This window comes from Ranitomeya variabilis, chromosome 2 (assembly GCF_051348905.1).
Source record: "Ranitomeya variabilis isolate aRanVar5 chromosome 2, aRanVar5.hap1, whole genome shotgun sequence".
Taxonomy (NCBI): Eukaryota; Metazoa; Chordata; class Amphibia; order Anura; family Dendrobatidae; genus Ranitomeya; species Ranitomeya variabilis.
The window spans coordinates 641,989,876-642,005,302 of NC_135233.1; the positions used below are offsets into that span (position 1 = coordinate 641,989,876).

The 15,427-nt window shown below is 50.0% G+C and overlaps 1 protein-coding gene across 1 annotated transcript in view; it reads right to left on the reverse strand.

Annotated features, from left to right (window-relative positions):
- IRF2BP2 (interferon regulatory factor 2 binding protein 2) overlaps positions 1-15,102 on the reverse strand; it is a 32,123-nt gene extending 17,021 nt beyond the window's left edge. Inside the window, exon 1 of the mRNA XM_077289128.1 lies at positions 13,744-15,102. Within this exon, the coding sequence (XP_077145243.1) occupies positions 13,744-14,596 (853 nt within the window). The 5' untranslated portion in view covers positions 14,597-15,102. The remainder of the gene's footprint in view (positions 1-13,743) is intronic.
- Between the last annotated feature and the right edge of the window lie 325 nt (positions 15,103-15,427).

Below are 15,427 nucleotides of genomic sequence, written 5' to 3' on the forward strand. Positions count from 1 at the left end.
AAAAATCAACATATCTGGAAGGTAGTAAAATGATCACCAATTAACTTATCAATGACCAATGATCAAAAAATAAACAAAAATGGACCGTAGGACCTTTACTATGAGTTTATTAGAGGGGTTTAAGATAGACAAACATAAGACAGTATGCTGCTCTTGAAAATTATGGTGTTGACTAACCAATTTTGTTACTCTGGCAAAGAGGAGAAAGTTGCCATTGGGGCTAACAAAAGGATCACAGAGTGCCTACAAAGTCCCCATACATCCACGATAGGAAAGGAAACCTATAAATGTGACCGTCAATATTGAAGACTTCTACGTCAAGTTCAAAGCACAATCAACAGAACCCCAAGAATGGAGATCACCTACATTAAAGGCGACTTCAAAGCTAAAGTTGGGGACAGAAAGCATGGAGTGGTCGGCAGACAAATCCGAGGGAAGAGTAATGAACTTGTGGACAGCATTGTACCATTCTGTCCTGAAAAACTTACAATCGCCAACACCTTCACCCAGTCAAAGAGGCACCTCCACACATGGACATCACCAAAAAGGCAGCATCGCAATCAACTACTACCTCGGCCAGCAAAAATGGAATTCGCTCTGCAAAAACATTACTAGGTGCACAATGAATCTGATCACCAACTCTTCATAGCCAAAATCAGAGTTGGACAATGGGAGATTAGGCATGCAGCAGTCTGATGTCAGCAAGATCTTCCCACAGTATGCAGTTGAAGTAATATGTCCAACCTGCTCATGCAGGAAGAAGGGTGCCCAGATGAGTTGTAGACAGGCCAAAAGGAAGCATTACTGAAACTACTCAAGAGCATATGCCATACAAGAAGCTAATATGTAGTCATAATTGGTTAACTGCAACCAACTTACAGTTTGGAAATAAGAAAATCCAAGGATAAGAGCATGTTGAATGAGGCAAGGAGACTCAATATAGACTTCCAAAGAGAAGCCAGGAAAGACTAGAACAACTTTGTGAATGCCAGATGACTGAACGACGTATGAAACACAGAATGGACATAAGATGAGGATGCATACTCTCACCATTTCAACCTCTATACAGAAGAAATCACAAGGAAGATGGTCTTAGATGATTTGAGTTGTTTGTGGAAAATAGATGGAAGAACCATCAGCTGTCAGATATGCAGATGATATAACCCTGCCAAAGTGTAAGAAGGACGTAAAGCGAACTCTAAAGCTGAAAGAAGAGAGCAAGAAGATGGGACCTTACCTGAACAAAGAAAACTAAAATCATGACCACCACAAATGAGGATTTCCACTCAAAGACTTAAAATGAATAAATAGAAGTAGTTGACAACTTTGTTTTTCTCGAGTCACTCATTGATAAAAAAAAAAAAGGATTACTTAATGGAAATACTCTTTTATAGAGCCACGACAGCACCCACTTGAGAGGGGATCCGCCCTTAGGAACAGGAAACCCTATGGAGAGATAAAAGGGGTGGTCCTCCTCGCTCCCACAGTTGGGTTACAGAGATTGCGATGAACCTCCCACCAGTTTTAGTAAGCAATCCAATATCATTATTTATCTTTAGTTAACTTAAGCATGGCTAACTACAAGAACCATTCACCCTTATCAGTGCTCTTATGAGAAAATAACTATTAGGGAGGGAAGTGAAGGGGTGCTGTCGTGGCTCTATAAAAGAGTATTACCGGCAAGTAATCCGTTTTTTTCTCTTCGCCACGACAGCACCCACTTGAGACTTTCAGAGATAATCATTTTGGAGGGATCACCGTGTTAAGAACTGATCTACCAAAAGATGTCAGTCCAATCTATAGTGACTATAAAAAGGTAGAAGACCAAGTTGCTGCCTTACATATCAGTTCTATTGGGACCTCCGCTCTCAGCCCAGGATGAAGCCATCGCCCGGGCAGTGTGTTCCTTTACGGTTTCAGGCGGGTTCTCCCCTTCTGATGAATAAGCCAGGCAAATTGCGCCCCAAATCCACCGGGATAACGTGTTCTTCGTGACACCAGAACCTTTCTTATGGCCCTGGAAGGAAACAAAGAGAGCCCTGCTCTTCCTCCAGGGGCTATTTCTGTCTAGGTAAGCTATTATAGCCCTTCTTACATCTACTGTATGGTATCTTTCCTCTTCCTGATTTGCGGGGTTACTCTAGAAGGAAGATTTCTTGAGATCTATGGAATTTGGTACCTACTTTAGGCAAGAAGGGTCTGCTTTTAGAACAATTCTATCCTGGAATATTGACAGAAAAGGAGGATCTATTGATAATGCCTGAATGTCACTTACTCTTCTTGCTGATACTAAAGCAACAAGAGCTGTCTTGAGGGAGACGTATTTTGTGTGGGCCGAGTGTAGTGGCTTGAATGGGTCCCGTTAGGGTACGTGTCCACGTTCAGGAAACGCTGCATGTTTGATGCTGCGTGAAGCCGCAGCGTCAAACACGCAGCGTCCAGATGTTCCAGTATAGTGGAGGGGATTTTTTGAAATCCTGTGTCCACTATGCGTGGAAACACGCATCCGTCCGGCCTGCGACTCCGGACATGCTGCGCGTCTTTTAAGATCGCAGCACGTCCGTGTTCCTTGTGGCGACGCTGCGCTGCCGCAAGGAATAACACAGGGCCCTATGTGTGGGGTGCGATGATGCCGGATGTGTGCAATGAACACATCCGGCATCATCGCGTCCCAGAAGAGGGCGGGGCTTAGCGCCGAGCGGGTTTGCCGCTCCGACGATACCGCCGGCCATTCTGATCGTGGACACATACCCTTAGGGCCTCTAGAACTAGATTAAGATCCCACGGTGGTATATGGGGAATTTGGACTGGTTCTGACCTTTGGCATGCTTAAATAAATCGGGCTATCCACCTGTCTCTGGCAATATTGTGACTATATAGGGCTCCTAGAGCAGAAACCTGTACCTTCAAAGTACTGACTGATAGGCCTAAAACATGCCCTCTCTGGAGAAATTGTAAGATGGCGGAAATGGGAATTTCTTTTGACAGAGCTGCTGGGTAGAAGGTAAAAATTTTTTTCCATACTCTTACATATATAGTTGTTGTAGTTCTTTTTCTACTTAGTAGAAGGGTATCAATTAATTTTTCTGAAAAGCCTCTTAGCTTTAGTAGCTGCCTTTCAAATCCCAGGCCGTAAGCCCTTCACATGAGGGTGGTTGAAAGGACCCTGGAAGAGAAGGTCCTGAACCTCTGGAAGAATCCATGGATCCGAGACTGACATGGCTCTGAGCCAGGAAAACCATAGTCTCTTGGGCCAAAATGGTGCTATTAGGATTATGCTTGCTCTGTCCTCCCTTATCTTCCTGATTACGGTTGGAAGGAGTATTAATGGAAGAAATGCATATGCTTGCCGGAATGTCCACAGAACTTGGAGGGCATCGAGGATATTGGGGTTGTCGGACAGTAACAATGAAGCAAACTTTTCGACTAGTCTGTTTCTTGTTGCAAAAAGGTCTATTTCGGGAGTGCCCCATTTCTTGGTAAACATTGTGAAGATACGACGACTGAGCACCCACTCTCCTTGGTGGAGAGTGTGACGGCTGAGAAAATCTGCCTTTGAATTGTCCACTCCTCTGACATGCAGTGCTGACAAAGATAGAAGATGCATCTCGGCTATAGAAAGGATGTCGTCTGTTATAGACATGAGAGCTCCTGATCTCGTTTCTCCTTGATGATCTATGTATGCGATAGATGTCATGTTGTCTGATAGTATTCTTGTGTGACTTCCGTGTAACTGCGGAAGGAATTTACATATGGCACGATAGACTGCTTTTAGTTCCCTTTCATTAGATGAATCGTTTGACTCACTAATAGACCATTGCCCTTGAACTATCTGGTCTTCTAGATGTGCTCCCCAACCAGTAGGAGTGGCATCAGTAAAAATTGTTTTTGAAGGTTTAACTACCCAAGGGACCCCACCTACAAGGTGATTTGGCTCTAACCACCAGGACAGGGACTCAATTACATTTAATGGATGGTATAGACTGCTACCTAAATGGCCTTGTAACTTCTCTTCTTCCTGTAATATTGTATACTGCAACCGTCTAGTATGGAGTTGAGCCCATGGAATCGCCGGAATGCATGATGTAAAGGAACCCAGAAGGGAGATTACAGGGTTATTAATTACTGATTGTACTTTATTTTTATTGTTAACTGTTTGGATTCTGGAAGGAAACACCTCTGACTTTCAGAGTCTAAGGGTACCGTCTCACAGTGGCACTTTGGTCGCTACGACGGCACGATCCGTGACGCTCCAGCGTCGCTCCATTATTGCTCCAGCATCGTAGACTGCGGTCACACTTTGCAATGCAGGGCGCTGGAGCGATAATTTCATGACGTATTTGCGATGTAGAAGCCGTTGGTTACTGTGCGCACATCGTATACAACCTTTGTTACACGATACAATCATGCCGCCACAGCGGGACACTTGACGACGAAAGAAAGTTTCAAACGATCTGCTACGACGTACGATTCTCAGCGGGGTCCCTGATCGCAGTAGTGTGTCAGACACAGCGATACCGTAAGTATATCGCTGGAACGTCACGGATCGTGCCGTCGTAGCGACCAAAGTGCCACTGTGAGACAGTACCCTTAGATAAGACCCAAGAATGTTTGACAGGTTGTTGGAGACAATCTGGATTTTTCCCAGTTAATCAACCATCCCATTTCCTGTAGGGATGAAATCGTATAAACAGGCGCTGTTGACATTGTGAAGGGGAATTTCCCACCACTAGAAGGTCATCTAAGTAAGGAACTATGAGGGTATCTTGTATGACATTACTTCTGACAATTTGGTAAAGACTCTGGGAGCTATAGACAGTCCAAGGGGCATTGCTGTATATTGAAAATGACGTATTTGCCCCTTCATCATGATTGCCACAAGCAGATACTGCAGATGTTCGATATAAATTGGTAGATGGTAATACGCATCTTTTAAGTTGAGGACTACCATGAAGCACCCGGGAAACAGAAGTTTTACAGTGGATCTGATAGACTCCATCTTGAAGGTTTGGTTTTCTAAAAAGATATTCAATTTAAGATTTATTATAGTTGTATATGACCCATCTGGTTTTGGAACCAAAAATAAAGGGGAGTAAAATCCCTTTCCCCTCTGATGAAACGGGACTTCTACTAATACTCTTTTGGATAGATTTATTATTTCCTGCTCCAAAAACTGTTGTTGAGATTGAGACTTTAAAGAAGTCAACAAGAATGAGTCTGGAGGGACTCGGGCAAATTTTAATTTTAGGCCTGAAGTTATGAGGTTAATTGCCCAAGAGTTGGAGGTTACTATACGCCATTGTGTGGAGAAAAAAGACAATCTACCACCTACTGGTAGATCTGTCCTAACGTGGTTTGTCTTCCATTTTAAATGGGCGTTTTCCGAAAAAAACTTTTTGTTTGGTATCTTTATTGGCCCAGCGGTCCTGGTTTCTAAAATTCTCTCTCATTAAAAACGGGCTTCCGGAATGCTCTCCTACAAGATGGAAAATAATTATTAGGGAACCCCTTTTTCCTCTCACCCACTTTGGTCAGGATTTCATCTAGTTTTGTACCAAACAGGTACTCACCCTGGCATGGAAGACCACACAGCTTTGATTTTGTTTGAGAGTCTTTCCAAACCTTTAGGCAAAGGGCTCGACGTGCCGCGTTGGTTAGGCCCGCTGATTTGGCTGCTAACCGAATAGAGTCAACAGATGAATACACCAGAAATGCTGTAGCACCTCTGATCAGGGGTAAAGAAGAGATTACCGTATTTTCCGGCGTATAAGACGACTGGGCGTATAAGACGACCCCCCAACTTTACCAGTTAAAATATAAAATCTTCTTAAAAGTCGGGGGTCTTCTTATACACCCTATGTCGTCTTATAGGGCCGGTGAATATGTGCCTTTTGGGGAGGGGGGGGGGGGAGTGATCCTGATGCCGAGGGGGCGTCTCACAGGAAAGTGAGTATCCCCCATTACCTTATCGTAGCGGTGCAGCGTGGGGGTCTCAGTGCTGGGAGTGGCGGCGGCGGCTGCTGTGCTCTGGTGCGGCGGCTGCTGTGCTCTGGTGCGGCGGCTGCTGTGCTCTGGTGCGGCGGCTCCTCTTCTGTGTGGGGCCTCTGTGCTGTGAGGTGGCGGTGGCATATCTTTATCCAGTTGGGGCTCCTCCGGCATCTCCTTAGCCCTGGAGGCCCCGCCGCAACTCCATCGGTGCAATGCAGCGGCCATTTTCCCGGAGGCAGCTCAATAGGTGCGATGCGGTGGCCTCCGGGAAAATGGCCGCTGCTCAGATTCAGATCTCGTCCCGAAATCTCGGGACACGAGATCTGAATCTGAGCAGCGGCCATTTTCCCGGAGGCCACCACATTGCACCGATGGAGTTGCGGCGGGGCCTCCAGGGCTAAGGAGATGCCGGAGGAGCCCCAACTGGATAAAGATACGCCGCTGCCGCCGCCGCCGCCACCTCACAGCACAGAGGCCCCACACAGAAGAGGAGCCGCCGCACCAGAACACAGCAGCCGCCGCCGCTCCCAGCACTGACACCCCCACGCTGCACCGCTAGGATAAGGTAATGGGGATTACTCACTTTCCTGTGAGACGCCCCCTCGTCATCAGGATCACTCCCCCTCCCCACCCACCATATACACCGGCGTACACGACGATTCCCGGCGTATAAGACGACCCCCGACTTTTAAGAAGATTTTCGGGGGTTAAAAAGTCGTCTTATACGCCGGAAAATACGGTAACTTATTTCTGGAGAGGCTGCCTTTTAGACCTTCTTCTAGGTCTTTAAGCCAGACTAACATGGACCTTGCCGTACATGTAGCTGATATAGCCGGTTTAAATGCCCCTGTACATGATTCCCATGCGCTTTTTAACAGAGTCGGCTTTGCGATCCAGTGGGTCTTGTAGGGAACCAGAATCCTCTACTGGAAGTAAGGATTTTCTGGACGTGGACGCTACTGCCGCATCTACTGTCGAGGTTTTAGCCCAAGTAGACACGTTCTCGTCCTTAAAGGGATAACACCTCTTCCATGATGAAGGCAACCCTTTTTGCCCTTGGCTCTCCCATTCTTTTTAAAGGGACTGTCACCTGAATTTGGAGGGAACAATTTTCAGCCATAGGGGCAGGGTTTTCGGGTGTTTGATTCACCCTTTCCTTACCCGCTGGCTGCATGCTGGCTGCAATATTGGATTGAAGTTCATTCTCTGTCCTCCATAGTAGATGCCTGCACAAGGCAATCTTGCCTTATGCAGACGTGTACTATGGAGGACAGAGAATGAACTTCAATCCAATATTGCAGCCAGCAGGTAAGGAAAGGGTGAATCAAACACCCGAAAACCCCGCCCCTATGGCTGAAAATTGTTCCCTCCAAATTCAGGTGACAGAGTCCCTTTAAACTACATTTTTGATTGCTGTTATTACTGGAAAGGTTGGTCTTTTCCTTTCTGACAATCCTGCGAACATTATATCCTGTGGTGTTTTGGGGTCTTTGGTGTCCTTAATACCCATGGTGTCACAGACAGATTTAACAAGATTATCAATGCTTTCTGTTGGACAGCACGTATCTTGTTCACCTTCCGAGGAAATACATTCCTGGGAAATATCCGTATCGCTATCTTCATTATCAGTAGAAGTCTGATTTTGGTGAATTATACTTCCTGCTTTTACCCTCAGGAATACTGAACTACGTAAGGCCCGCAATTCGTCCCTGATCATTTGTCTGATGTCATCTGATCTCACTTAGGATTCCTCACGTAAGGTGGTTTCAATACAAGTGTAACACATTCTCTTTGTATGACTATCCGGGAAGGGCTGGGTACATAAAGCACATTATTTGTGTTTTGATTTTTCGGTTCTTTTTGCCTAGGATGCATAGAAAAAAGAGGGAGCAACAATCAGCTTAATAGGGTGGGATACACACTCACCCCAGTGAAACTACTGATCAAGGTACCAACTGGAGAGGAGGAGATGGAGGCACAGGCTGAGAGGTGGATCAGTTGGATCTTTTCTCCTTAGTGCTTCCCTGTTGTACCCGGAAGTCTTCGTCACTTCCGGGTGGCAGCCATCTTGCATGCACCTGCGCACTACCTGGTTGCCGGCACCGTCTCTCTCCTTCACTCACCCCAGAAGCTTTTGTTTCACTTCCGGGGGAACACACATCGGGCTCCACACTTGCGCATACGCCCGCCGAGAACAGCGACGTGCTTACCTGGGTGCGTTTAGCCCTCCGCAGGGCAGCTGAAGCGTCCTCCTCTGTGAGCCAGGTGACTCCCCATCCTGGCCTCACGGTGCCTGCCAGCAGAGGGGGGAGCTGAACCAGGAGCCCCTGCCGTCCTCTAAGGTAAAACGCGCAAGCGGCGTCCAGGCCAGGTATCCTCTTCTCCACGAGTTCCCTTAGGAACAGGAAACCAACTGTGGGAGCGAGGGGGAACGCCACTTTTATCTCTCCATAGGGTTTCCTGTTCCTAGGGGTGGATCCCCTCTCTCAAGTGGGTGCTGTTGTGGCGAAGAGAAAAGTAGCGGTTTCATAGTAGATATGAAACGTTTATTAGCACTGGGGCATGCGGCCATAGCGAGCGTGGACCAAATATGGAAGTGCAAGGACGTCTCAGGCTTCAAACAAGACTGATCACTGCAATTGCGACATGGTTGTGAGACAGACACTCATGAAAACTGACAGAAGGAAAGTTGTTGCCTTTGAACAGAGAGCTACTAGACTTTTACGAATCCTATGGACAGCCAGGATCACCAAAAAATATGTTCTTGAACACGAAACTAGAGTTATCAATGAAAGGCAAAGTCACCAGACAGAAACTTGCCTATTTTGAACATGTGGTGAATACACATTCACTAGCAAATAGAAGCTACTCCGAAGGGTCAATGATAAAAGGAAATGTTAGGGTACCGTCACACATTGAAATTTTAATCGCTGCGACGGCACGATTCGTGACGTCGCAGCGTCGTATAATCATCGCTCCAGCGTCGTAGACTGCGGTCACACTGTGCAATCACGGCGCTGGAGCGATGCCGAAGTCCCCGGGTAACCAGGGTAAACATCGGGTAACTAAGCGCAGGGCCGCGCTTAGTAACCCGATGTTTACCCTGGTTACCAGCGTAAACGTAAAAAAACAAACCGTACATACTCACCCGTCGGTGTCCTTCAGGTCCCTTGCCGTCTGCTTCCTGCTCTGAGTGCAGCCGTACACTGAGAGCAGATCGCAGCACCGCTGTGATCTGCTCTCACTTTCCGGCCGGCACTCAGAGCAGGAAGCAGACGGCAAGGGACCTGAAGGACACCGACGGGTGAGTATGTACGGTTTGTTTTTTTACGTTTACGCTGGTAACCAGGGTAAACATCGGGTTACTAAGCGCGGCCCTGCGCTTAGTTACCCAATGTTTACCCTGGTTACAAGCGAAGACATCGCTGGATCGCTGTCACACACAACGATCCAGCGATGTCAGCGGGTGATCAAGCGACGAAAGAAAGTTCCAAACGATCTGCTACGACGTACGATTCTCAGCAGGGTGTCTGATCGCAGTAGCGTGTCAGACACAGCGATATCGTAACGATATCGCTAGAACGTCACGAATCGTAACGTCGTAGCGATGGAAATTTCAATGTGTGACGGTACCCTTAGACAGAAGGCTCGGCCTCGCTGGCTGGATACAATCAAGAGTGACAAGGGAATGAACATCAGACAATTGAAAAAAAAAACCATGGAAAAAGGAAAGTATGGAGGCAACTGGCCTACAAAGACTCCAATGGTCAGACATGACATTGAAACAAAATACAATTATTTAAGGAACTGGGGATGGCGGCTGTAAGTAACAGCTGGCTGATGCACTGCCGAGCTGGCCATCAGATGTTGGCAATGCCAATTTACAGCTTTCACTCCCAGTGCCTAATGGCTCCGTGCACACTTGCATGACAAAGTCAGTGGCTCCTAGGAGAAATAATAATGTTCATTTTCTCCCAGGTGCTGCACTTTCACAACACTATTAACCTACAGATATATATCACATGATTAATCGCATTATTGGATCTGAGAGGTTTCAACTTCCCAATAAATTGAATAGAAAATGATAAAATGTCATAATATACCTCAAAATGACAGCAACAAAAGGTACAATGTGCCCTGCTTTATAAAATCAAGACCTTGCACTATTCTGTTGATTGGAATATAAAATTGTTACAAGTTTGTTTTTTGTTTTTTTTACAAAAACAAAGTCATAGCCATAATCCCGTCACCCTGCATAAATGTCACGTCAATTGCTGACTAGACTAGGCCATCATACTTCCCCAAAGCATGCAATTTAAATATGTAGCAGCTACAATAGTAAATATACACTGCGTGCACAATTATTAGACTAGTATTTCCACCGTTTTTAGGCACATTTTCCAATTCAAAGATGAATGACCTTGAATGCTTATTGGATGAAGCAGCTCAGGTGATGAGTAATGAGGGTGAGGCCTAAAGATACAACACCCTTGTTTCAATGGGTGCAGAATTATTGGTTGCTTCTTTCAGGCAAAAAAACAAAACAAACAACTTACTCTGAAAAAGTCAAATTACTACAAGTCTGAGAGGGATACAGCGCTACTGAAATCACTAAGATATTAGAGCGTGACCATAGAACAATCAAAAAGTGTTGTTGCAAGTAGTCAACAGGGTCACAAGAAGCCATTATCCTCCAGTGCCGTCACATTCCAGAACTACAACCCCCCTGAAGTGCCCAGACATGGCTGAGGGAAGGCAGAAAGATGTCGAACTTTCATCTTCTAAGATGTTGTGAATAAATCATGGCTAAGAGATCCCCAAATCATTGCAATCTTGTTTTCCACACATTTTACAGTGTCCAACTTTTTGGGAATTAGGGTTGTACTAAAGCTATTTCCACACCATGGGTCTGAAAATTGTCACTGGCTGCTCTTTGTCTCCCTTTACCCCACAGACACTAAGCTTCCTAGGCTGCACCGCCACAGGGGGGGCCCTATACAAAACAGGACCGTACTACATTGACATCCAGGTTCCATGCCCGCCCTGCCATCAGGTCCAAACTCCCTGAAAAGACTGCAACACACCTTTAAAGCTACAGATGGAAACAGGACATTGCTACCGGAACCAATGCAAATATTACTGGGGCTATTATACGCAGAAACTAGAGAATTTAAGACATTGATTGTTAGTACAAAGTCTCTTTTGAAATAACGAGGGGTTACCAAACACTGGAATAAAGGCATTGCCCTTCATTGTAGGGAGCGGTTACCGTGTGCTGGGGGATTCCAGTCTGGGTAACCCCTGCCGGTAACGGCTGGAGGCTGCTCAGGAAGAATCAGAAGTTTAATAAAATATTTATGATGTGCACACGTTTAAGACCAAGATAATAAGCTATTTGATAGCAAGTGCCCTCCATGTATCAGACATATCTCCATGTGCCTTCATGCACGCTCAGAAGCAGGAGCTCGGCGACAGGACGTGTCCTCCAATGCTTACACGCAGCACAGTCATTACAAGACTGAAAGCACCGGTGGCCATACACGCCCAGGTTTCATCACTAGTGGAGCGTCATCCTACGTAGCAACATCCATGGCCGCCTTCTGCAGCTAGACTGATGACACACCAGCCACACATTTCACAACCCGTGCGGTTTACAGAAACTCCGGTACCTTAGGGCAAGGCTTGAATCAGATTTATTCCAATTTAGACCCGAAAGAGGAAAAATACAAATCCATACATGTCGAGGCAACACCATGGGCCGAGGATGAAACAATCATTCTACATGACACAGAAGCCTCACGATGGATTATGTAATGTGCTCCTTATATTCTAAAAGCCAAGGTGCTGCTAGCACAGATTTCCGATAAACCCTAATGCCACACACGTTTCTGCCCCTACCCAGTGCCCACAGGGAAAGCAGGAGTCAAAAACGCAGCTGGGCAAGGGCCGCAACATTACTACTGTACAAATATCACAGGAGAAAGGCAGCACCTTACATGGCGGAGCACACAACTCATGCCTGCACAAGGCAGATGACCATGGAAATTCCCACGCCAGCAGGAACACGCAGTGCAGCCACACACACCAGGAAGGAACACGCAGCACAGCCACACACACACACGGCAGGAACACGCAGCGCAGCCACACGCACCAGGCAGGAACACGCAGCGCAGCCACACACACACACGGCAGGAACACGCCGCACAGCCACACACACGGCAGGAACACGCCGCACAGCCACACACACACACGGCAGGAACACGCAGCACAGCCACACACACACACGGCAGGAACACGCAGCACAGCCACACACACACACGGCAGGAACACGCAGCACAGCCACACACACACACACGGCAGGAACACGCAGCACAGCCACACACACACACACGGCAGGAACACGCAGCACAGCCACACACACACACACGGCAGGAACACGCAGCACAGCCACACACACACACGGCAGGAACACGCAGCACAGCCACACACACACACACACACGGCAGGAACACGCAGCACAGCCACACACACACACACACACGGCAGGAACACGCAGCACAGCCACACACACACACACGGCAGGAACACGCAGCACAGCCACACACACACACACGGCAGGAACACGCAGCACAGCCACACACACACACACACACGGCAGGAACACGCAGCACAGCCACACACACACACACACGGCAGGAACACGCAGCACAGCCACACACACACGGCAGGAACACGCAGCACAGCCACACACACACACACACGGCAGGAACACGCAGCACAGCCACACACACACACACACGGCAGGAACACGCAGCACAGCCACACACACGGCAGGAACACGCAGCACAGCCACACACACGGCAGGAACACGCCGCACAGCCACACACACACACACGGCAGGAACACGACGCACAGCCACACACACACACCAGGCAGGAACATGCAGCACAGCCACACACACACCAGGCAGGAACATGCAGCACAGCCACACACACACACACACCAGGCAGGAACACGCAGCACAGCCACACACACACACACACACACACACACACACACACGTCAGGAACACGCAGCACAGCCACACACACACGGCAGGAACACGCAGCACAGCCACACACACACACACGGCAGGAACACGCAGCACAGCCACACACACACACCAGGCAGCACAGCCACACACAAACACCAAGCAGCACAGCCACACACACCAGGCAGGAACACGCAGCACAGCCACACACAAACACCAAGCAGCACAGCCACACACACCAGGCAGGAACACGCAGCACAGCCACACACACACGGCAGGAACACGCAGCACAGCCACACACACACACACGGCAGGAACACGCAGCACAGCCACACACACACACCAGGCAGCACAGCCACACACAAACACCAAGCAGCACAGCCACACACACCAGGCAGGAACACGCAGCACAGCCACACACACACCCTATGTACTACCTTAGGAAAGGATCCTCGCCAGGCCTGACGCTCTGCACCATGTCCACACCCCATCACAAAAGTGAAAGCAGTCGTGCCGCCACAGGCTCAGCCCCACAGGCCCTGCCCACGCCACAGTTGGCAGCCATGCAGAGCCCTGCAGTGGGTGCTGGCAGGTACGGGCACCATGGCCCCAGCGGCAGGAGGCCTCAGCACTAGCCGCCATGACTGGCCGCCCCGGGCCTCCCGCCCTAGCTCCCCGCGTACACAGCATGTCGGGGATTACGCGTACGGTGAAAAGGCTCATACCAGATTTCGAAGCCGGGTTGTTGGCATCAAAGCCCAGCCCCCTCCCTGCGGCCGAATCCTTCTTGAATTTGCCTTCGTAGGGCGAGTGATTGTGCTGCAGGGCCATCAGCGTGTCCCGCACCGTCCGCGGCTTGCTGAGCCACTCCTCCGGCCGGCCCTTGTGGCTGTCCCCCAGCTCGGAGTAGCTGTCCGCCCGGTGCTTGTCCTTGGCCTCGTGCTCGCTGCTGGACACCGAGCCCGGCCGCTTGCTGCCCATCTCCGCAGAGGTGGTGGCGGCGGCTACCAGCGAGATGCCCAGAGGCGGCGCCCGGCCGTTCATCAGGGCCCCCAGCGAGGCGGGCACGGCGCTAGTCCTGCGCAGGTTCGGGCTCTGCCGGTTCAGTTCGGGCGGCTCGTCGGGTTTGGGGAAACCGTTGGGGAGAAGAATGCCATTGACCTGCCGCCCGTAATCCGAGGCCAGGCGGGGCGGCGGCCTCTCCGACACCAGCGGGTAGCGGTCCAGGCACTGCGGGGGAGGGGGCTGCTGCGAGCTCCTCGGGACGCCCTCAGGGGCCCCCACCGGGTGCCCGATCTGCGCCAGCTCCTTGGCGGTAAGCTGCGGCTTCACCGACGATGACGTGGAGGAGGCGGACGGGGTCGGCGGCCCCGGGGACCTGCCGTCCTGGAAGCCGTGCGCCCGCTTCAGATGTCGGGCCGTCTCGATAACGAACTCGATGCGATCGGCGCCCTCGTAGTTGACACAGCCCCGGCACACGGGCTCCGTGAAGTCCCAGATCATGGCCCATGGCATGCGCGGCAGGTCACACAGGTAGCACGACTGTCTCCGGGAGGCGGCCACCGTGGCGGATGACATAGCAGTAGAGAGCGACCACTCCGATCCAGAGGCGAGGGAAGAGCGGACGGGAGTCAGCCCCGGGGAGCTGGGCGGCGGCGGCGCCCTCCGCTGTGGCGAGCTACAGACATGCACACTACGCCCAGGATCCCGGGAGCAGGCGGAGGAATCCTTCTCTGGGCAGCGCTCCGGCTCTCGCCTTCCTCAGCTGCACCGCTGCTGGGAGGGAGAGGAAGGGGGAAGGGAAGGAGGCTGCCGATTGGCTGCGGCCTCAGTCACCAGAGGAGCCCCCCCCCCTCTAGACAGCCAAAAGCTCACAACAACTCCAGCTTTAACCCCTTGCTGTGCCAGCCGGGATAGTCCTGCCAGAACATGGATGTGCGCGGAGCCGCACCGTCTGTAGTATCCCGCCGCTAGTTACTTTCCGCCGCTTTTCCCGTACGACGGCTTCCCGCCGCTCGCCGCAGGCTCCCTGGCAAAGCCGGTGACGTCACGGCCGAGCCAACCGTTGTGATTCCAAGTTCTCTATTTACTTGATTCTTCGACAGTCCCCGTCCAGCCGCCACCGCCTCCTCTGTGCGCAGGCGCAGTAACTGCCACTCCGCGAGCACGCCCACGCTTCCTCCCCCTCATTCTTTGAACTGCTGCCAAGACAACAAACAAGAGCCGCTGCTGACTGACTCAGTTACTATGGCCTCTGGCAGGAGGGGGAGGGGGCCGTGTGATGCAAGCACATTTTCTCTTTCGTGTAATTAGGGACGGCTAGGTGACCTTCCCCCTGCAGTCCTGTCTGGGGGTGCAGCCGCCATGTTCCATACGTGTCACTCCAATCCCCCATCTGTGTGGACACTG